The sequence below is a fragment of the Rhinopithecus bieti genome, unplaced genomic scaffold (genome assembly GCF_001698545.2).
Source record: "Rhinopithecus bieti isolate Rb0 unplaced genomic scaffold, ASM169854v2 scaffold_31527, whole genome shotgun sequence".
Taxonomy (NCBI): domain Eukaryota; kingdom Metazoa; phylum Chordata; class Mammalia; order Primates; family Cercopithecidae; genus Rhinopithecus; species Rhinopithecus bieti.
This window is the reverse complement of record NW_016813959.1, coordinates 3274486-3297981: the sequence shown is the minus strand read 5'-3', so window position 1 is coordinate 3297981 and position 23496 is coordinate 3274486. Positions and strand designations below refer to the sequence as shown.

At 48.2% G+C, this 23496-nt stretch overlaps 1 protein-coding gene across 1 annotated transcript in view; it reads right to left on the bottom strand.

The window, feature by feature from the left end:
* The window catches only part of PIK3R6 (phosphoinositide-3-kinase regulatory subunit 6), a 64360-nt gene that overhangs the window by 26864 nt on the left and 14000 nt on the right, over window positions 1-23496 (bottom strand). The window contains 12 exon segments of the mRNA XM_017849285.1: window positions 276-354; window positions 731-1122; window positions 1124-1155; window positions 1493-1579; window positions 4389-4545; window positions 5631-5814; window positions 6916-6985; window positions 7162-7294; window positions 8214-8282; window positions 8949-9040; window positions 10008-10091; window positions 19843-19943. Coding sequence (XP_017704774.1) covers window positions 276-354; window positions 731-1122; window positions 1124-1155; window positions 1493-1579; window positions 4389-4545; window positions 5631-5814; window positions 6916-6985; window positions 7162-7294; window positions 8214-8282; window positions 8949-9040; window positions 10008-10091; window positions 19843-19855 — 1392 coding nt within the window. The 5' untranslated portion in view covers window positions 19856-19943.

The following is a 23496-nucleotide window of genomic DNA, read 5'->3' as shown; positions in this document are numbered from 1 at the left end:
GCAACTAATTCCATTACCTACAAAAACAAAACGAGTATCAGCAGCAAGCAGGCTGCCATCAAGAGAGAGACCCAATCTCTGGCCACATTCAGCCCCCAGAGCACCGTCTGCAGCCTCTGAAACAGAAGACTGCTGCCGGCTGTCCCGCCTCCACATCCCAAGGATGCTTTTTCTAGTCCCTGCGCCGGGGATGTGGGGGATGCGAGGCTGCAGGTGTGCCCCTGCCCAGCCTGCCCTTTCTCTGGCCCGCCACCGCCTCCCCGCGGTCCAGTTACCTCAGGTGCCAGCACGGGGATGTAGTAGAGCTGCAGGCTGAGTCTGGGAGTGAGGCAGAACTTCTGGGTCTCCCGTTTCCTAGCAACGGGCAGCAAAGCAGAGGAGGTTAGGGGCGGGGCTTGGCTTCAAAGAGACTCGACTCTGCTATTTGTTATCTCTGGACCTTGGGCAATGTGTGTCATCTTTCTGAGCCTCTGCTTTCTCATCTACAAAATGGGTACAGTAATGTCTCCCTCGCAGGATGGCGATGAGGGTTCACGGAGCTAACAAACACAAAGCAGGGACTGCGGTGCTCTGTGACGGCTGCTGGCACTGTGTGGCATCCTCCTCTGCCCCACCCTGGCCTCTGCCTCCCGACCCTCTCTTGCCGCCCTGTGATCCTTCCCCAGCCCACGCCAGGCCCACCTGTGCCCCTGACCAGCGCCCACCCCCAGTCCCCACCTTGGCGCCCCACCTGAGTCTGTGGTAGGCCTGGGCCAGGCGCCCCAGCATCCTGTCATCTCCCAGTACAAGTACCCGGGCTGTGTGCAGCCGGGAGACACCGGGCAGCACTTCCCCATCCCCACCGGGCCTGCCTGTCCTCCGGTGCAGCCCTAGGGGCCCGTCCCAGCCGCCAGGCATCAAGAAGTCCAGGGGCCAAGCACGCTTCTTGATACCCCCTTTGCGCTGCAGCCCAGCTCGCTCTATCTCAGGGCTGCTGGGTGCAGGCAGTTCATCAGCCCCCGGGGGAAGGTCCCGCTCGATGCCACTGTCAGTGGACAGCACGGAAACCCGGGCCAACTCCCGGTCTAGCCGGAGGCCCTGCAGATCCAAGACCTCCAAGTCAGCACTGAGGCGCAGCTGGGAATCTTGGGCGGAGGAAGAGCACCAATTCCTTCCCTGGATGGGGGAACAAGGCAAGTGAGGACACCGGTAAGGCTGGCAGGCTGGTGTTCCTGGATTCCAACCAGTCCTCCTCCTAAGAGGATACACACACACACAGAAACACAGACAGGAGCAGAGCGCATAAGGACACACTATGAACATGCACAGAGACACACCACGACACAGAGACACACAGATGCACACACACACACAGACACAGACATACAGACACACAATGCACACACAGACACACACACACAAACACACTGACAAAACACATACCTGCACGCATATGCACACGCACAGACACAGACATATACCACTGTTTCCAGACAGCTGCGCAGGCACGTACAGAGCTGCTCCTCGCCGGTCCACAGGTGGAAGGTGATGTAGGGGCTGGGCAGGGGAATGCTTGGTGGCCGCTCTTGGACAGGGTCACCTGCAGAAAGGAGCAGGCTATGGAAGCCATGGAGGAGGCCATGGGACCCTCCCCATCTGCCCTCCCCATCCTGCTCAGCTCCTGTGCAGGGTCTTAGAGGGGTGGCAGGGACTCTCTCCTTCACATCTGGTCTGCCTTTCCATCTCTGCCACCACCAGCCCATCCAGGGCCCAACAGTGCAGCTGTCCCCTCCCTGTCCAACAATGCTTAGTAGCCATGTTTCCTTAAACCTAGCTCAGCCCTTAGGGGATCTTCACAAACCAGCTCACAAGGCCTTTTCCAACCTATTCTCCTATGCTGGCCATGCCTTCAGCCCTGTGCAGCCACCAGACTGGCTTCTCCACTGTTCTTAAAATGCCCTGCCTGCATCCAGACGAGGCAGGAAAGACCGCTTCCCTTCTCAGGGCTGCCTCCAATATCTTGCACGCAGCAGACACTCAATTAACATTCGCTGCTGTCAGTGCTGCTGACAAGAACTCATCAGCAAAGTTTGGGGGCAGAAGGAACCCTGGGCGGTCCAGGGGAGAGACCAAGACCAGCCTTCTTCCTGCTCCTCTTTCTAGAATATTTTCTGACCACTCCAGCGGCCCACGGTGGTCATTCCCTCCAAGCAGACTTTGTCTGCACACTGGGCACACCTCACATGTGGCCTTAGGATTTGGCTCTGTATTCTTGTTTCATTTCTATATTGCTGTGGCTTCCCCCTCCTGAGGCTGCAAGCTTCCTAGGGGAGAGCAGCTAGTATTCACTGAGCACCTACTGCCTGCCAGGCCTTATTCTACTCACCTGGCACACAGTGTAATCATTTCTCTGGATCCTGCCAATGGCCCTGGGCAACAGGTGACATTATTATCCTCAATTTACAGGGGAGGAGCCAGGACACGGAGAGGTTGAATGACTGGCCCAAGGTCACATAGTAAATAGCACAGCGAAGACTTGAACCCAGGCAGCTCAGCTCCAGAGTCTCTGCTCTTACCCACAACACAGTGCTTATAACCACTGCTCCATACTGCCCCCTACAGCCACAGGGGCTTGACGGGGGTGCTGCCTGGTCATTCAGATGCACAGGGCTAAGCCAGGTGTGGTGGCAGATGCCTGTGGTCCCAGCTACTTGGAAGGCTGAGGTGGGAGGATCACTTGAGCCCAGGAGGTCAAGGCTGCAGTGAGCCATGATCGTGCCACTGCACTCCAGCCTGGGTGACACAGTGAGACCCTGTCTCAATAAATAAATAAATAAATAAATAAATAAATAAATAAAATGCACAGGGCAAGTCTGGGCAGGAGACAGGTGCCCTTAGATGTGGCTTGGGAGCAGCCCAGATGATCTTGCCTGATCCACGCAGAGTCACTGGTGAGTGTGAGCAAGGGGCCACAAGGGGAGCAAAGTCAGACCGGCCCCAGGGTTTGTTCCAGCTTGGGGTGCAGGAGCAGCTTTTTCCATGTGGGATCAGAGGCAGTGTAGAATATTAAAGCAAAAGAGTGGAAAACTTCGAAGATGGAGTCTTGAGGCAGGGACTATCCTGCCCACCTCACCCAACTGCTGTGGCCTCCACCCAACCGGGGCTGCCAAGTTCAAACCCAGGGCCTGGCACACTAACCTCTTCCAGTGGATTCCAGTCCTTAACCCCATGCCTTACAACTACAGATGCACGATCAGAGACCATGCATATCTGGGACATGTAGGCTGACACATTCCATGATACTTTGGGCGACCATGAAACAGGACCCAAATCAGAACCATCCTACAACAGCCAGGAAACATATATTCGGGATTTTTCTCTGGGCTATTTCAGATGCCCCCATCCACATGGGGCTTGAGTCAGGGTAGGCATTATCTTACCTACATTATGCCTTGCATAAGATAAGGCGTTATCTTATAAATATGCAAATAGGGAAGGGTGAGGAGTAAAACTCTATGATACCAGATATAAACGATGTTGACTCATCTGCCCTTTTAGATACTCTGGTCCTTGGACGATCAAATCCTTTGATTACTACAGCTGAGTGGTGAACTAGACAGCCTGGATTTGTATCTTGCCTTTGCCACTTACTGCCTTGCGTGATCTTGGGCAAGATATTTAACCTCTTTCTAACTCAGTTTCGTCCTCTGTAAAATGGGGATGATAATAGTTTCTAGCTTATAAGTTGACTGTGAGGTTTCATTGATTTAATACAGTATAGGCAATATATTTAAATATATGTAAGGTGATTAGAACAGCAACTGGAGCATAGTAGGGGCTCTGTGGGCAACAGCTTTTATCAGGACCAAATTTCCCGCCTTCTTTTTTTTTGTTTTGTTTTTTGTTTTTTTTAAGATGGAGTTTCGCTCTGTCGCCCAGGCTGGAGTACAGTGGTGCGATCACGGCTCACTGCAACCTCCGCCTCCTGGGTTCAAGTGATTCTCCTAACTCAGCATCCCGAGTAGCTGGGACTGCAGGCGCCCGCCACCACGCCCGGTTGATTTTTTTTTTTTTTTTTTTAATAGAGACTAAACCCTCTACTACTTTAGTAGAGGGTTTCATCATATTGGCTAGGCTGGTCTCGATCTCCTGATCTCAGGTGATCCGCCTGCCTCGGCCTCCCAAAATGCTGAGATAACAGGCGTGAGCCACCGCTCCTGGCCTAATTACCCGCCTTCTTAGTCCAGGTCCTGCCAAATCCGCAAGCTGCCCCCAGTACCCAGGCTCCTGGGAGTCAGCCAGGCACCCAGACGGAGGCAGGTCCAGCGCTGCTCTCTGGAGCCCCCTGCGGCGCAGTGAGCTGCCCCCGCGGGGCCCTTGGCAGGGTCCCCCAATCGCCCATTGCTTACCACCTCTGGGCCCCTCCGCGGGCCCCAGCAGCGAGCAGTAAATCTCCTCCAGCCTCTCCACGTGTCCCTCCCGGCTCGGGCTGGCCTCACTGGCCATCTGCTCCACGGCGGCCACCACGGCGTGGAAATAGTGCTCCAGGGTGCGGCGAGGGCTGGCCTGTCCGGTAGGGGCGCAGAGCCTGGGTCTTGGCCCAGCGCCCATGCACCCCAGCTCCTAAGCCAAGTCCGCAGGGCCCTGGCAGCCCAAGGTGACACCTCCCCGCTGCCCCTGGTGGACTGGCAGGAGCTTCCCCCAAAGGCTTCTGGATCTCACATTCAGGGCCCCACACCTGCCCTGCAAGTGGGGGTTCCCCTCTGCCCCTCACACGGTACTGGGGGAGACTGCTGGTCTGTATCATCTGTTACCCAGAGGGGCAGAGACAGCCGCTGAAGCCCACCTCCTAAAAGCGTCACCCAGCACTTGGATCCATGTTCTAGCCCCCACTAGATTGTGAACTCCAGGGAGTCAGAGAATTTTGTGTTTCGTTCACAGCTGCATCTCCAGCACTTAGAACAGCTCACTGCACCAGGCGTTGTCCTAGGAGCTGGGATACAGCAGCAAACGAAAAGACAAAAATTTGGGAGCTCCTATTATCGTGTGTATATGGCAGGAGGAGCAGGCAATCAACAAGATAAGTAAAATTTATGGTATGGTAAATAACAACAATAAGCACCAAAGAGAAAATAAAGCAGAAAAGGAGGATGTGGAATTTGAGAGAGGGGCTAGATTATTTAAATTGTGTGATCTGGGAAGCCTCCCTGAGAAAGTGACTTTTTTTATTTTTTGAGACGGAGTCTCGCTCTGTCGCCCAGGCTGGAGTGCAATGGTGTGATCTCGGCTCATTGCAATCTCTGCCTCCTGGGTTCAAGCGATTCTCCTGCCTCAGCCTCCCGAGTAGCTGGGACTACAGGCACGCACCACCACATCCAGCTAATTTTTGTATTTTTAGTAGAGACAGGGTTTCACCGTGCTGGCCAGGCTGGTCTCGAACTCCTGACCTCAGGTGATATGCCCGCCTCAGCCTCTCAAAGTGCTGGGGTTACAGGTGGGAGTCACTGTGCCCAGCCAAACTGTATGAATTTTTGATTTGAGGGAAAAGGTGATGTGAAACAGGAGAAGGAGGAAGAGCAGGGTGAGCAACTGGTATGGGCATCCAGGGACCAGAGCTGGAACTGACAAGGGGCTACAGGCAGGATTATTACCTGCAACTTCCTGTGCAGAGCGCCTGCGTGACAGGCTTCCCCCAGAGCCGCCTGCAGGGCGTGGGAGACCACGTGGCGCATGCAGGCCTCTGGTGTCTGCTGCTCCTGGGCCGCCTCGATCTCCAGTAGCAGAGCACTGCACACGGAGGCAGACACCAGCTCAGGATCCACGAAGAGGAACACTCTGAGGGCAGAGGCAGAGGGGAGAGGTGGGATCGATTGTAACTAATGGGAGAGGGGCCACCGGATGGGCACTCTCAGAGCTGTGCAGCACCCTCAAGTAATTTAATCCTGCTGAAAAGAGGAGTCTTAGATTCGAAAGTCTCTAGGTGGGATGACAATACGGAGTGGTAAGGACTGTGGCAAATAAGAGCATGCACTGCCCTTCTAGAGGGGCAGCTCTAATCACTGTCCACAGAAGACAGCAGGCCTAGTCCCATGTCTAGGAAAGTTCCAGCCTCAATCCTGCTCCCTCTCTCAGCATCCTGGCCCAGGGAGCAGGTCACCCTCTAGGAGGGACTCTAAATCCTTCCTGCCAGAACTGGAATTCTGAGCTCTGAGTGGATCCCATCTTCTCTCATCACCCTTATCACACCAGAGAGCCGACCTCCCCTACTCCCTCCTCCTCACCCACTGTGTCTCCCCACCTCTCCCATGCCAAGTCCTCTGGGTGCCCTGGGCATCCTTGCATCTTTCATGAACACAGCACCTCACACTCCAAACTGAAGCTGTGCCTTTCAGGGCCAAGTTAGTGGAGGTGCCTGCAGAAAAGGGAGGTGCCACTCCCAACTTCATCACCCCTCTCCCCAGCAAGAGCAGGGGACACTTTCTCAGTCTTATCTAAGGGGCTGGGCATCTCCCATGGAAGCCCTCGGGCTTCATTGTGCACTTGCCCCTGAGCCCCTCCGCTATGGCTATTCTGGAGTCTCCTCTGGCTGCCTGGCTGGTATGATGCTGCATCATGGCCAAGGGCAGGATGGAGGTGGAATGACAGAGATCCAAAGTGGCCCCGAGGCCATGTCCACCTTCTGCATGTGAGCAAGGTAGCTTCGAATCCAGCCTCAGAAGAAAGACCTATCCTGTGTTCAGTGGTCTCCAGAAAACAATATGGCGCCAACCTTGAACTGCAAACGCACTCCACCGCTGGACAAATGTCATGGCTGGGGAGTTCTGCTAGGGCTCTTCTTAATCCAACCTCCTCTTTTGTCCTCCTGCCAGGGAGCAGTCACTAATGCCACAACACTTTTAGGAGGCTGAAGGCAGCAGTTTTTCTGGGGCCACTCACCTCTCCTGGTAGGGATACAGTTCATTCATCAAGTTCTGTTCGGCAATGACCATCCTTTGGTAGAGTGTCCCTGCAAACCAGACCACTTTGGCCAACCAGCCCCCAAGTCTCTCTGATTCCCATTCTCCACCTTTCTACAGAAGGTGTGGAGGCTTTTGAGCCCCCTGGTATCCTGGAGAAAAAGGAAAGACCCTGGGCAGTGTTGGAGGTGCAGCATGGGAGGCAAAGATGCTCGGTAACTCTTACCTGGGACGGCCGTCTCCGTTTTCAGCCTTATCGCGCAGTCCAAGGCGACTGTGCAGTAGGGGGTGGGCAGGGTCAGTAACCTTGTACAAAAGGCATAGATTCTCTGGTGGAGCTCCTCTGTGATTCCTGTGGCCTGGGTGAGAGGGAGGAGGGGGAGGTGAGAGGGAGGAGGGGGAGGTGAGAAGGAGGAGGGACAGGTGAGAGGGAGGAGGGGAAATGAGAGGGAGGAGGGGAGGTGAAGGGTCCCAGGGGAGTTTCCGGGGAGGGGCTTGGGAGAAGAGGTGAAAGGTCAGGCCTAACAGCCAGACCTGGGCTCACAGCTCTCTCCCAAACCCACACCTTCCAGCCTCTTCTCCCGGCACCTGTAAGACATCCCGTTGTCGCCCCGCCCCAACTTACCAAGATAAAAATTCATCGCATCAAGTTCTGCAAGCAAATCAACTTCCTCCCAGCCCTCCTGCTCTATCAAGGAAGCACATTCCTGCGGTTCTCCAGGCTCAAAACCTTGGAGGCACTTCCTCAGTCTCCTTTGCTCCCCCTTACATCCCACAGGCCTGGGCTCCACAGTGCCCAGGAGGCCCCCCTCTCCCTCCCCACCTCAGTATGCCCTCTGCCTCTGCTGCAGCTAAGCCCCGTCTTGACCCTGGACTGTCCAGCAACCCCAGACTTGCTCTTCCTGCCTTCCTTAACCACCACTCCCACCCCCTGTGACAACACACAGCTCCCGATTACTCTTCCTGAAACATTCACCACATCTGTATCATGTCTCTTCTCTGTGTAGGGATCAGTGATGTCTCCTGTTGCACTGCACACAGGAGCAAATGCAAAGACCTCATCCTGCCAATCAAGGCCATTGTCTCTCCAAAGTTCTCTCTCCATATAGGAGGGAAAGGGGGTGGCTAGCGCTTAGAAGCCAGTTTAGGGCAGGTAATCCAAGGGATTTTCTAGGCTCATCCTGGCAGAGACTGACTGCCCACTAAGGGAAAAGGACAGTGTCCGGCCCAGCCACATGGAGGTCACCAGTACCACCTCGACCTCAGTCCCCTGCTCACCTTGGTGAGCACGTACATTACTGTGTGCAGCAAGGGAATGATGACATGCCGGAGGTCCTCGCTTTCCGCCTGGAAAACAGGAGATCACGTGACAGGTATTGGGCTGGGGGACTCCCCACCTCTTAGCAGGAGGCAGTCTAGGCTGGGGGTGGGCAGGAGATGGAGTGGAAGGCAGCCAGGGGGAGAGCAAAGGGCCATTGTCTGCTCTGGATAGAGGAGCGGGGAGGGAAGGGCACACAGGTGAGGAAGCCCCACGGGGAAGGTATGGGAGCAGGTGAGGGGCCAAATTCAGTTAGGGTAGGAGTCACAGCAAAGCAACAAACAAGTCCCTAGCTTGGAGCCATCCTTGAGTGCAGTGTTTCCCACACAGTTGCAAGCACGACATTGGGTAGCATGGAGGATAATGTAGGTGGCCCGAGGATAATTTTGAGAAACGTCAATAGTCGTATATTGATGTGTATAGGCACCTTCTGTTTCTGACAAGTGATATGGATTTTCCATTTGTGGTCGCATTATGGCGCTTCTTTTTGAAAGATGTTTATTCAAGTAACACAATGAGAGTCGATGTAAAGAAAATATTGCTTATCTAAAGGTACAGGAGGGAGACGCATATGATAAAAATCATGCAGGCAACCAAAGCTTGGGAGACATACAGCTGCCAGGACTGAGCCCCTGCCCAACTGGCCCCTCTCTTCCTTTCATCCCCGTCTTCCTTCCTGAGGTGCAGGAACTCACCTTCTCCAGTTCTCTGAGCAGAATGCGGACCAGCGCCGGGCTCTTACCAGGATCTCGCTCGACCTTCTTGTGCAGGGACCACCTCCACATGCCTGGGCCAGAAGAAAGGGGAGCCCAGCATGACCAGGTGGGAAGGAGCTCTTACAGGAGACCCCTCTGAGCAGGACCCTGAGCCCTGGAGCCCCAGCTGCAGCTCCGACCAGCCACAGGTCTGACCCTGCCACCAGCGCTTGGCTCCAGGTGCACCTGGGCACCTGGGTGGGCTCCTCCCAAGGGGGGAGTTCTGATCTGTAGCCCTCTGTGGACAGTGAATTCCCAGGGCAGAAAGGAAGGCAGGTGGGACACCAGTGGGGACAGGTTGTGACAGGTGTATGCGTGTGGATCACAAAGCAGCAGTGCTTGCAGATGTGTGCCCCCAGCCACATTCTGGAAGTCCTGCAGGCCTGGAGTGCTGAGGGGAATTAGCTTTGAAAGTGAAGCTAGGGAAGGTGGTTAACAAAGAGGGTGGCAGGCTGGGTGCCGTGGCTCACGCCTGTAATCCCAGCACTTTGGGAGTCTGAGGCAGGCGGATCACTTGAGGTCAGGAGTTCAAGACCAACCTGGCCAACATGGTGAAACTGCATCTCTACTAAAAATACAAAAATTAGCCAGGTGTGGTGGCGCATGCCTGTAATCTCAGCTACTCGGGAGGCTGAGGCAGGCGGATCACTTGAACCGGGGAGGCAGAGGTTGCGGTGAGCCGAGTTTGCGCCACGGCACTGCAGCCCGGGTGACAGAGTGAGACTCCATCTCAAAAACAAAAGAAAAAAAAAAAGGAAAGAAAAACGGTGGCAGATCCCCAACGTGCTCTGTGGCAGTTGCTGAGAGGGTTGAACTAGGGAGCAGAGAAGCCTTCTCAGTCCTTCAGGCTCTAGGTATTTCCAGCAGGAAAGGGGTTTGGCGAGAAGACCCTTGCCCCATGAGCTCCAGGCCGGGGCCCTTTCCTGTATGTGTGTGTATTGTTGGCTGGGATTGGGTGGAGGTCAGAGGGACCAGCTGCTGCCGCCAGCTGGCTCTTACCTTGGTTGCTCTGCAGGGCAGGGGCCTGGGTGCTGAGCTCCCGGAGCACAGCCTGCACGCTCCTCTGGAGGTCCAGCTCCACGTCTGGGAAGTAGTAGGGGTGGGAGGAAACTCAGTCCACTGAGCCTCACCCTCGTCCCACCTCCATTCCTCCTGAGAATGTCTTTAGCCATTTCTCTGAGCCTCAAGAGGTGCCCGAAGTAATCTACTTAGAGCTGGCAGCCAGCATGCCAGCCAGGGCTGGAATATAGCCTTTCCTTCCACATCTCTGTGTTCTTTGCAAAACCAGCATTTCCCACAGTGCAGTATGTGTACCACTGGTGCTATGCAGGATAATTTTAGATGATATACAACCTTAAAATTTGAATAGTTATGCATTTATTTTAATGCATGTTAGAAAATACATATATGTATTTTCATATATATGAAATATATATCCTCCAAATATATATATGAAACATATATGGCCTCCAAACATGTATATGAAATATATATATCCTCCAAATATGTATATAAATATACATATCCTCCAAATACGTATATGAAATATATATCCTCCAAATACATATATAAATATATATATCCCCCAAATATGTATATGAAATATATATATTCTCCGAATATATATATTATATATATATAAAACTATTAGGTTGGTGCAAAAGTAATTGCAGTTTTTGTTATTATTACTATTATTTTATTATTATTATTTTTTTGAGACAGAATCTCACTCTGTTGCCCAGGCTGGAGTGCAGTGGCATGATCTCGGCTCACTGTAAGCTCCGCCTCCCAGGTTCATGCCATTCTCCTGCCTCAGCCTCCCGAGTAGCTGGGACTATAGGTGCCCACCACCATGCCTGGCTAATTTTTTGTATTTTTAGTACAGACTGGGTTTCACCGTGTTAGCCAGGATGGTCTCCATCTCCCGACCTTGTGATCTGCCTGCCTCGGCCTCCCAAAGTTCTGGGATTACAGGCATAAGCCACCACGCCTGGCCTTTGCCATTATTTTTAATAGTTCCTCAATCCATGCATGAAGCTAAAATTTATTTATTTTATTTATTTATTCTTTTGAAGCCTACAGTACCCTGTGTTTTCCGGTAGTCTCCCATCCAAGCATAAAGCTAAAATCTAAAGTCAACTTGAAGAATCATGTCAGATCCATACCAGGACAGGTGATAACAAAGACTCTCTCCTTGACCAAACCTTACTTGGACCCCTCTTAGCCGTCATCTTCACCGGGCCTCAGCCTTGACTCCTGTCCTGCCTTTGGCCTGCCCATCCCAATTTTAGCAAGAATCCTGCCAAATCAGTTTAGGTTGGAATCCCCCACCCTGATATCTCCTGCACCCCTTCATGTACAAGAATTTGTACATGTACAAGAGTTTGACCTGCCTCTAGCAAGAATCCCGTTAGCTCAGTTTAGCAAGAATGCCCCGACCCTTGATGTCCCCTCTTAGGAATTTCCATCCACTGACCCCTTCACTCTGCCCATTGGCTGTAAATTCCCAACTGGCTTTTCCTTATTCCACATTGAGCCTGGTTTCTCTTTCCTAATGCAATAGTCTTGGATAAGTCTTCCTTACCATTTTAACAAGTGTCAGAATAAATTTTTTCTTTAACAGTGGTACATTGACATGGAAAAAAAAATCATGAAAGTGGTACAAGAATAAGCAACTGACATTTGGGAAGTGTGGTAGCTGTGAGAATGTACCTCGCTCATCTCCCACTACCGGGAGTTTAATGGACGCAGGTCCCCTGCTGCTGTGCTGTCGCAGTAGTTTGGATATTTGATCCTCCAAATCTCAGGTTGAAATTTGGTCCCCAGTGTTGGAGGTGGGGCCTAATGGGAGGTGTTAGGGCCGTGGAGGTGGATGCCTCATGAATGCCATCCTTGTGATAGTGAGTGAGTTCTCATTCTGTTAGCTCCCCTGAGAACTGGTTGTTTAAAAGAGCCTGGCACCTTCCCCCTCTCTCTTGCTTCATCTCTCAGCATGTGATCTGTACATGCTGGCTTCCCTTCCACCAGGAGTGGAAGCTTCCTGAGCCCTGAGCCCCTTATCAGAAGCAAATGCTGGCACTCTGCTTCTCGTACAGCCTGCAGAACACTGAGCCAAATAAACCTCTTTTCTTTATAAATTACCCAGCTGCAGGGTTCCTTTGTATTATAGCAATACAAGCAGACTAAGACAGCTGTGAAATCCATCACTTTCTGCTGAGCCACACTTCCCAGCCAATACAGGGTATGGTAGTGGTTCTAAAGCAGGCCCTTCCCCAGGAGATGCTCAAGCTTCTAAAACTGCCCTGCTGAGCTTTTCTCGGACTCCCATCAGTCCAAAGCACTTCCACTGACCGTTCTTCCTTTTTTCCTTCATTCGGAGTCAGATTTGCACCAGGGTCTGACAGCTGCTCTCCCAGGTCCCTCTCCGTTTCTGTCACACAAGTGTTTCCCCAAATAAATCCTTGAACTTGGTGTCTGCTTCTTGGCAGATCCGGACTCAGACAGAAAGTATGGGAAACACTCCTCATACAATAAATTCCTCTTTGCAATTAGCTCCCACCAAGAGTTTGCCATTATAGGTGAGTGTGTATTCTCTAATTGTCAGACAACACAAACCACATGCCTCAAGGGTTCCTCTTTGACTTGGCTCTCAGGAAACTTACGGTCAAATTGGGGCCCAGTCTCAAAAATTAGCTCATCTCATGTGACAGGGATCTCTCTTCTTGGTTCCTTTTTGGTGCTCCTGCTTTATATTCTATTTAATCTACATCTGAATTGTCTCAGATTCCTTTGGAAGTAAGTAGAATAGAGATAACACGTTTAAAAATTGGCAGATTGCAGTCCAAGTGTTAACATTTTTTTAGGCCAAGTCACCATAGATGCTAGTGCCCATGGTCTGGCCCCTCCTCAGACCCATGCAAAGCCTATGAGGGCCACATCCCTGAAGCCCCCACTTTCTTCCTGGCTCTCACATGTCCCCTGTGAGACACTTGTCCCTGGCAAGGCCTGGTCTTGAATCTCCTCCAGGCTGAGCGTGGACAGGGTGTTACAGCTGCATCTGCCCACCTGGTCCCTCTGCTGGGCAGAGCATCATCTCCCCAGACTGTCGAGGAAATCATTTATCTTGGCTTGAAGGTTGGTCACAGTCTTTCCTTCGTCTATGTATTTCTACCTTGCATGAAGATTTAATGAGTTAATGCAGGATGAGTTATTAGAACATTAGCTGGTGCTAAGTCTTTTTTCTTTCTCCTCCCTCCTTCGCTCTCTCCTTCCCTTCCTTCCTTTCTTTTTTCCTTCCTTCTTTCTCTTTCTTATTCTGTCTTCCACTGCATATTTGCACGGAAAGGCTGAAAACTGTGACAAATGTGATTTCCTCTCATTCCCCTCATCAGAAGGGCAGCCAAGCCCTTGTCTTCTGAGCCTAGGTCCCCTTGCTTTGCAAAGGAAGTTGAGTTTTGTGTTTCACACAAAATAGAGAAGTTGCCAGTAGCCCTGGGAGACCACGTCAAATAAATTTTGTTTTTGAATGTCTGGGTAGCTAAAACAAACGCTCAGGCTTTGGTCCACATCTGGCTTGCTATGTGTTTTGTTTGGGCTTGTATAGTGTCTTAAAAAAAAAAAAAAAAAAAAAAAAAAAAGCTATGAATTAGCTGCCAACATTTACAAGTCAGGAGATTTTGCATAACAGTTTGGGTTTCTGGCATCTCTTGAAAATCTGACAATCTGTTGACACTGAACCTGCATTCTTCTCACAGGTGACAGTTGTAGGGGGTGGGGAGCAATTGCCCCCTTAGATGAGCACAGCTTCTCTAGGTCTTTCTAATTCCCCGTGCCTCGGTTTCACTCATTGACATCCTCTGCCTGGCCCCTGAAGGCACTTCAGTCTGAGGCTCCTGGCAAGTTGACTGAGCCAATCAAGCTGGATTGTCTAAGCGCAGAAGAAGGTTGATGCTTTTAAAGAGGAGAGTGGCCCAGCCCAAGGGTGGAGGTTGGATGCCCTAAGACTGTGAGGGCACAAGAGATATAGGGTTCCAGGGAATGAGGAAAATCAGACCAGCTGGGACAAAGTTTACCAGTGGTGGCAAAGGTCAGATGAGGGGCCGCTAAGCACTGAACCCTCTGATGCCACAGCAAAGGTCTCTTGAGCCATCTTCACCAGAGCATTAGACCGTCCCCCAAGGCAGGCTCTATCTCCCTCTGGACCTTGCAAGTCTGGCCAAGCAGTTCTGGTGGCTGCAGCCATCATGGACTGGAGACCACAGCCTTTTCCAACTACCCAGACTTTATAAACCCTGAGCTTTTACAAACTCCCACGGACGGGAAAGCACTCCAAGTGAATGATGCTAGAGTTCACCCTAACCTTGGAAAACAAGAGATTGAAGCTGGTTTTGATTTGATTAAATGAAAGAAAGAAATGGGATATTTCCTATGTCTCCAGTGACTCAGCGTTGTTCTATATGATATGCAGGTCTGACATCCTTGATGACTCAAATAGTCAATAGATAAATGGCATCCGTTATTATTATCCTCCTCTGCATCCAGGAATGTGGGATATTACTAATTAGGTATTAATATTATTATTAATATTAAAGCTTTTATTTTTTATTTAAAACATTTTTAACTTTTATTTTAGGTTCAAGAGGTACATGTGCAGGTTTGTTACCTGGGTATATTGCTTGATGCTGAGGTTTGTAGTATGGATGATCCCATCACCTAGGTATTATGAGTACTATTACTAATAATAGTACTACTCATAGTACCCAACTGTGAGTAGTATTAGTATACAAACTAACTAGTTTTTCAACGCTTCCCCCTTTCCCTCCCTCCTCTTTCTAGTAGCCCCCAGTTTCTATTGTTGCCATCTTTGTGTCCATGAGTACCCAAAGTTTAGCTCCCACCTGTAAGTAAGAACATGCAGTATTTGGTTTTCCGTTCCTGCCTTAATTTGCTTAGTGTAGTAGCTTCCAGCTCCATCCATGTTGCAGCAAAGGACATGATTTTGTCCTTTTTTATGGCTCCATAGTATTCCATGTTGTATACGCAACACATTTTCTTTATCCAGTCTGTTGTTGACGGGCACCTAGGTTGATTCTGTGCCTCTGCTATTGTGAATAGTGCTGTGATGAACATGCAAGTGCATGGGTCTTTTTGATAGAATGATTTGTTTCTTGGGGGATATATACCCAGTAGTGGGATTGCTGGGTCAAATGGTAACTCTGTTTTAAGTTCTTTGTGAAATCTCCAAACTGATTTCCACAGTGGCTGAACTAGTTTACATTCTCACCAACAGTGTATAAGCATTCCCTTTACTTCACAGCCTTGCCAGCATCTGTTGTTTTTTGACTTTTTACTAGTAGTCATTCTGAGTGGTGTGAGATGGTTTTGATTTTCATGTTTCTGATAAGTAGTAACATGGAGCATTTTTCCATATTTGTTGGCTGCTTGTATGTCTTCTTTTGAGAAGTGTCTGTTGATGTCTTTTGCCCATTTTTTTTAAGCAGGGTTGTTTTTTGCTTAATCAGTTGTGTAAATTCCTTATATATTGTGGATATTAGACCTCTGTGGTAATGCATACTTTGTGAATATTTTCTCCCATTCTGTGGGTTGTCTGTTTACTCTGTTGATAATTTCTTTTACTGTGCAGAAGCTCTTTAGTGTAGGTCAAGTATGGTGGCTCATGCCTGTAATCCCAGCACTTTGGGAGGCAGAGAGGGGTGGATCACTTGAGGCCAGGAGTTCGAGACTAGACTGGCTAACAGGGCAAAATCCTATCTCTACTAAAAATACAAAAATTAGCTGGGCGTAATGATGCACACCTGTGATCCCAGCTACACAGGAGGCTGAGGCACGAGAGTCACTTAAACCTGGGGGGTGGAGATTGCAGTGAGCTGAGATGGCACCACTACACTCCAGCCTGGGCAACAGAGCAAGACTCTGTCTCAACAAAATAAAACAAAAAGAAGCTTTTTAGTGTAGTTAGGTCCCAATTGTCAATTTTGTTTTTGTTGCAATTGCTTTTGAGGACTTAGTCCATAAATTCTTTCTCAAGATTGACGTCTAGAATGGTATTGCCTAGGATTCATATAGTTTGAGGTCTTACATTTAAATCTTTAATCTATCTTGAGTTAATTTTTGTATAAGGGGAAGGGTAGTGGTTCAGTTTCATTCTTCTGCACATGGCTAGCCAGTCATCCCAGCCCCATTTATTGAATAGAAAGTTCTTTCCCCATTGCTTATGTTTGTCAGCTTGGTCAAAGATCAGGTGGCTGTAGGCATGTAGCTTGATTTCTGGATTCTCTATTGTGTTCCATTGTTTATGTGTCTATTTTTATACTAGTATCATGCTGTTTTGATTACTGAAGCCTTGTAGTATAGTTTGAGGTTAATGTGATGCCTCCAGCTTGGTTCTTTTTACTTAGGATTGCTTTGGCTATTTGAGCCCTTTTTTGGTTCCATATAAATTTTAGAATAGTTTTTTCTAGTTCTGTGAAAAATGACATTGGTAGTTTGATAGGAATAGCATTGAATCTATAGATTGCTCTGGGTGGTATGGCCATTTTAACAATATTGATTCTTCCAATCCATGAGCATTGGAATTGTTTTCCATTTGTTCATGTCATCTATAATTTATTTTTAGCAGTGTTTTGTACTTGTAAAGATCTTTCACCTCCTTGAATACATAACATTTAAATAGCACTTGAAAGGCGTACACACAGAGAGTCTTCCATAGGTGTGGTAAGGTGATGCTATGTGCTCACCAAACCAAGTTCATTTTTGTCACCAAGAGACAGCAATACTGCATTTCCCAAATTCCTCTGCAGTTAGATAAAAGCCACGTGACTGCATTCTGGCCAATGGAATGTGGTGGAAATGATGTAAGTCACTTGCAGGCCTGTGTTCCCTGCACTGTCCTCCATACTCCTCTTCCCTTTCCACAAGACGGAATAAGTCTCATTGTCTGCTTGAAGCTCATATTGGACTGTGGTGAGAGTAAGAATAAGCATGTTTTGTCTTAATCCTCTGACATTTGGGGCCATTTGCTTTTAAAGCAGCTACTGTTCTCTGAGTGACTCATGGATATGCAAAGTGTATTCCAATGTCTGATCTCACTTGATTCTGACAAGCCCCCAGTGAGTTTGGCAGGACAAATACTGTTCTCTCCCTGTTTGATATATTCCAGGTCTAGAGCCCTTACCTTTGTCATATATTGCCTCTCCAATCACAGAAAGCCACACCTAGAGGGCCTCCAGTACCCAGATGCACCTCTTCCAGCCTACACCTGATCCTCCTTACCCCTATGCAGTGTAAAGGCTCAGATTGTTTGGAAAACCTTTGCAATCTTACCCCTGTTTGCAGGCATGGCAAAATAACAACAGCTTGGTGCCCCTGAAATATTGCTCTTTTGCATACCCTGAAATAAATATTTTACTTCTCAGGTACCCCTCTTCTTAACTGTAGGATGGGAGGACTCCAAGAGCTGTGGGAAGGTGGAGAGTGTTAAAAACAATCAAAGGCCGGGCGCGGTGGCTCACGCCTGTAATCCCAGCACTTCGGGAGGCCGAGGCAGGCATATCACCTGAGGTCAGGAGTTCAAGATCAGCCTGGGCAACATGGTGAAACCCCGTCTCTACTAAAAATACAGAAAAATTAGCCAGACACGGTGGTGCACACCTGTAATCCCAGCTACTTGGGAGGTTGAGGCGGGAGAATCGCTGGAACCCAGGAGGTGGAGGCTGCAGTGAGCCTAGATGGCGCCATTGCACTCCAGTCTGGGTGACAGAGAGAGACTCCGTCTCAAAAAAAAAAAAAAAAAAAAGTCATGATGTGGAAAGACAACTGCAGTCCTGGTCATGATGGGAGAACTCCTCTTCTGAGTTGCCAGGGCAATCATCCTGATTTGGGGATGTTTCCTTTTACTCATTGGATCTGGGAGTCATCTGCCACACCTTTGGAGGAGGAAGTCAGTGGCTTCACCTGCCCAGCATCCCTCCCTGCTCATTGCAGTCTTGGGGGGACTGTGACCCAGGTGCCTACTTAGCTTCAACCTTGGTGTGGGCACAGAACCAGGCTGCCCAAGGACTGATACTCTCTGTCTCTGCCTCTCTCTCAGCCTTGTGCAGAGAATGGCCAGGAGGGAAGGATGTCTGGTGTGCTCTCCAAGGACACTGCCTACCTCTCTCTGTCCTGGAGGCAGGGCTACGCTTTCCCTGCCCTTTCTGGTGTCTGGTGCTTCAGCTTTTCCTTTGATGCTTGGCCACATTTAAAAAAAATTAAATTGGCCACATCAGTTTCTATTGCTTATATAAAACAAACCTTTATTGGTGCAACTCTTTTCCTAAAAGACAGCATGGCATGTAATTATTGTTATAAAGTGAGTGCAAAGTAAGTTGGTTTTGAAATACCTTCATGTGTCACTTAACTACAGGGATATGTTCTGAGAAATATGTCATGGGGCAATTTCATCATTGTATGAATATTGCAGAGCTCACTTACACAAACCTACACGGCATAGCCTGCTACACACCTAGGCGACAAACCTACACAGCATGTGACTGCACTGAGTACCGTAGGCAATTGTAACACAATAGTTTCTGTGTATCTAAACGTATCTAAACATAGAAAAGGCACAGTAAAAATATGGTACTCTGTCATGGGACCACCTCTGTTTATAAGGCTCGTCGTTGACCAAAACGTTGCCAATATGCAGTGCCTGACTGTATTTAGATTTTCACAGTGCTTCCCCATCCCAAGCCTCCCACTCCAAACCCCAGCTGGTTATGGATGACCCAGAATATTGTAACACCAGGATTCACTGGGGTTGCCTGACTCCATGGAGCTTCTTCTGATTGGACGAGGCTCTTGATGGATAGATGGATGGATGGATGGATGGATGGATGGATGGATGGATGGATGTCAAAAGAATTTATGTCATAGGAATATTAACAATTGAGCAGCTGACCCTGCCTAGGGGGTGCCCTTCCCTTCCCCAGGACAGGGATCTTTAGGGGAATTAGAGTCTCGGCTTGGTGGCCTAAGGTGTGATCTTTCACTTTCCGGGTGACCAATAGATGATGCACACCTAGCTGGGGGTCGGTCATCTTTCCCGGTTGTCCCAAGTTGACATAGGGTGAAGAATCCAGGCTTTGAAATCAGCCAGACTAGGCCCCAGTTCTGGCTTTGCCACTTACTAGCTATGTGGCTTTGAGCAAATTATATAACCTCTCCAGGCCTCAGTTTCCCTTTCAGAAAAATGAGGGTAACCATAGTGCTAGCCCCACCTCACAGAATCCTTCTGGCATTTGTGCAAGGCAATCCATACTGAAATCATTAAGCCTAGACACTGGAGCTAGATTGTTGAGTGCCACTCCTGATTTGACCAGCCAATAGCTATGTGACTGGGGGAAAACTACCTGCCCCTGGCATGCCTCCATTTCCCCTTCTGTGAAACAAGAGTAACAATCCCTATCTTACGGGGTTAACCAAGACTAAATGAGTTAATATTTGTCAAGTGCTTTTATCCCTCCTCAATCCATTATAAGTGCGATATAGGTTTTTGTTAAATAGTCGCAAGTATTTGGCAATAAATCTTGACTATTCTTGTCATTATTCCCATTGTCAAGCTCAGTGTCCAACGAGCAGTTGGAGCCTCGTGCAAGTGTGTAGATGTCCAACTCTCAAGATGTTCTCACATTTAGGCAGGATCCCTGAACTGTGGTCTTGCAGCCTGTCTACATGCAGGGGGTCCTGCCAGCCCTAGAGGCATCCTCACCCATGAGAAGAGCCTTCCCCACTCAGCAGCAGGCTCACTAGACCCCTTTCCCCCCACCGCACTGACCTGAGCTCTCCATGGGAGCCTTTGGGTATAGGAGGAGGATGTGGTTGTCTCAGGCAGCAGAATAGAAAACAAGGTGGTTGCTTTTCTGCACAGAGGTGGTTCTGTAAAATAAGAGGCAGTTAATTAGTGGAAGCAGTGGGAAGGTGCAGAAATCACCTTGGGAAGTGGAGAAGCTCCTAAGCGGCCTAGGCTTCTAGCACACTGGGGGGAGTCTAGCTGTATTTAAGGAAAGTTATGTCTGGGTGTGTTGGCTCACACCTGTAATCCCAGCACTTTGGGAGGCCAAGGTGGGTGGATCACTTGAGGTCAGGAATTCGAGACCAGCCCAACCAACATGGTTATGGTTGGTTCGAGACCAGCCCAACCATTTCTACTAAAAATACAAAAAATTAGCTGGGCATGGTGGCAGGTGCCTGTAATTCCAGCTACTCAGGAGGCTGACACAGGAGAATCGCCTGAACCTGGGAGGCGGAGGTTGCAGTGAGCTGAGATGGTGCCATTGCACTCCAGCCTGGGCAAGACTTTGGCTGAAAAAAGAAAGAGAAAAGAGAAAACTTATATAGTGCTTACTATGTGCCAGGCATCGCTTTTCTAAGCACTTAAGAAATATCAACTTTTTAATATTAATATTAAGCTTATGAGGCAGGTTCTATCTCTCCCCGTTCCCCAGTTCTATAGATGGGAAACTGAAACACAGAGAGGCTAAGTAACTATTCAAAGTCAAATAGTAGTAAGTAAGGAATGAGAACTTGAACTCAGACCGTCTGGCTCTAGAGCCCTCCCTTAAGCATGACCTCTGGCTGCGCCACTGTGACCCCAGTGGGAAATCCTCTCAGAGTCTGCTCCCCAGAACAATAAACCCAATGACCAGAACGCAGAGGAACTCCAAACAAATCCAGGAGCTTATTTTTGGAGAGAAAACAAGCAAACAAACAAACATATAATTGGGAAAACTAATCTCAAAAGAGATAAAAAAGAGCCAATATTAGAAATGATAAATGTCATATATATATGTTTATTTATACCAAAAAAGAAAATCTGAGTCCCGTGTGTCACACCTGGTTTTCTAGGAAAATAAAAATGACTCAAAAGTCTCTAGAAGAATTAGAAAAACTGCTTATATTTGTAACCAGTGAGGAAATAGAGACAGTTGTCAAAGAACTAGCTCTGAGAGAGTGATGTCTGGCTCAGATGGTTCTTCTGATAAGTTTTTTCAAACCTACAAAGAAAATATCTATGTTATTTAATCTGCTCCAAAACAGGGAGATAGAAGGGAAGAGTCTCAGTTTATTGGACAAAACCAGCTTAACCTTGATACCAAAATCTAATAAAGGTAGTTTAAAAAAAATAGATCACGCACTTCATACCCATTGGAATGACCGTTTTATATATACAGAGGAAAAAAAAAAAAACCAAACAAACAAAAAAAACAAGCATTGGCAAGGGTATGGAGAACTGTATTTGTTTGGAGTTCCCCTGCTTCCCAGTCATTGAGTTTATTGCTCTGGGGCGCAGTCTCTGGGAGGATGTGGTGCATTGCTGGTGGGAATTCAAAATGGTGTAGCTGCTGTGGAAAATGGTATGGCAAGTTCTTCAAAAAGTCAAGCATAGGATTATCACATGATCTAGCAATTTCACTTTTAGGTAAATACCCAAAAGAATTGAAAACAGGAACTCAAACAGATCCTTGCATACCAATCTTAATAGAAGCATTATTCAAAACAGCAAAATGGTAGAAGTGACTCAAATGTCCATCAACAGAGAAGCAATGAATGGCTAAACAAAATATGATGTATACATAGAGTGGAAAGTTATTCCGCCTTAAAAAGGAATGAAATTCAGATATATGCTACATCATGGATGAACCTTGAGAACATTATGCTGAGTGAAGTCAGTCAGTCATAAAAGGATAAATATTGTATGATTTCACTTATATGAGATATCTAGAATAGGCAAAGTCACAGAGGCAGAGACAGCAAGTATGACAGAGGTTACCAGGGACTGGGGAAGGGATGAAAGGGAAGTTATTGTTTAATGGGTACAGAGTCTCTGTTTGGAATGATGAGAAGGTTCTGGAAATGGATAGCAGTAATCGTTACTCAATATTGTGAATGTACTTAATGCCATTGAGTTATATACTTAAAAATGGCTAAGATGGTAAATTTTATACATCCATATATTACCAAAATAGCAAAATAGACCACACTGCTCACCTACAAATATCTATATAACATTTAAAAATAGATATCAACTAATTGAATTCAGCAATGGATTGTAATTATAATGTACTACAATGTCAGCTTACTGACAATCATAGAAATGAATATTAAAATGAGTGGCAGGCTGGGCGCGGTGGCTCATGTCTGCAATCCCAGCACCTGGGGAGGCCGAGGTGGGCAGATCATGAGGTCGAGAGTTTAAGACCAGCCTGACCAACATGATGAAACCCCGTCTCTAGTAAGAAATACAAAAGTTAGCCGGGTATGGTGGTACTCACCTGTAATCCCAGCTACTCAGGAGGCTAAGATAGCAGAATCGCTTGAACCCGGGAGGTGGAGGTTGCAGTGAGTCAAGATGTCGCTACTACACTCCAGCCTGGGTGACAGAGGGAGACTCCGTCTCAAAAAAAAAAAAAAAATTAGAGTGACAAAGATTTTGACAAAAGATAATGACATCCAGTATTGGCAAGGATAGGATATGAGAAAATTTCCAGTCATACATAGTTGGTGAGAAGAGAAATTAGTATAGCCTTTCTGGGTGACTGCTGGACAATATTTATCAAAACTCAAAATGTTCATACTTTTTTGTCCAAGCAATTTCACTTTTAGAAACCTATCTGAAGGGAAATATTGGACAAATGGATAAAGGATATGTGCAACAACATTCATTAAAACATTGTTAACAACAGAGAAAAAACAGATGAAAAAACTAAAGGCACAATTATAGAGTAAGTACCAAGTAAATAAATTCATCTGTGCAACAAAATACCATGCAGTTATAAAATTATGGTATACATCTGTATTGGCTGAATTCGGAAGATACAATACCATTTACAATAGCCGCAAATATTTTTTAAAAAATAAATATTTAGGCCAGACACGGTGGCTCATGCTTGTAATCAGTGAACACAGTATTTCTCTTCATTTATTTAGGTCTTCTCTGATTTATCTAATCAGCATTTTATAGTTTTCATCATATGGTTCCTGCATGTTTTGTTAGATTTATCTCTAAATATTTATTTATTTATTTATGTATTATTATTTGAGACGGAGTCTCGCTCTGTCGCCAGGCTGGAGTGCAATGGTGTGATCTTGGCTCACTGAAACCTCCGCCTCCTGGGTTCAAGCAATTCTCCTGCCTCAGGCTCCCAACTAGCTGGGACTACAGGCACGTACCACCATGCCCAGCTAATTCCTTGTACTTTTAGTAGAGACGGGGGTTTCACTATGTTGGCCAGGCTGGTCTTGAACTCCTGACCTCATGATCCTCCCGCCTCGGCCTCCCAAAGTGTTGGGATTACAGGCGTGAGCCACCACGCCCAGCCTCGCACTCCTTATTTTAAGAATTACTGGCCAGGCGCGGTGGCTCAAGCCTGTAATCCCAGCACTTTGGGAGGCCGAGACGGGTGGATCACGAGGTCAGGAGATCGAGACC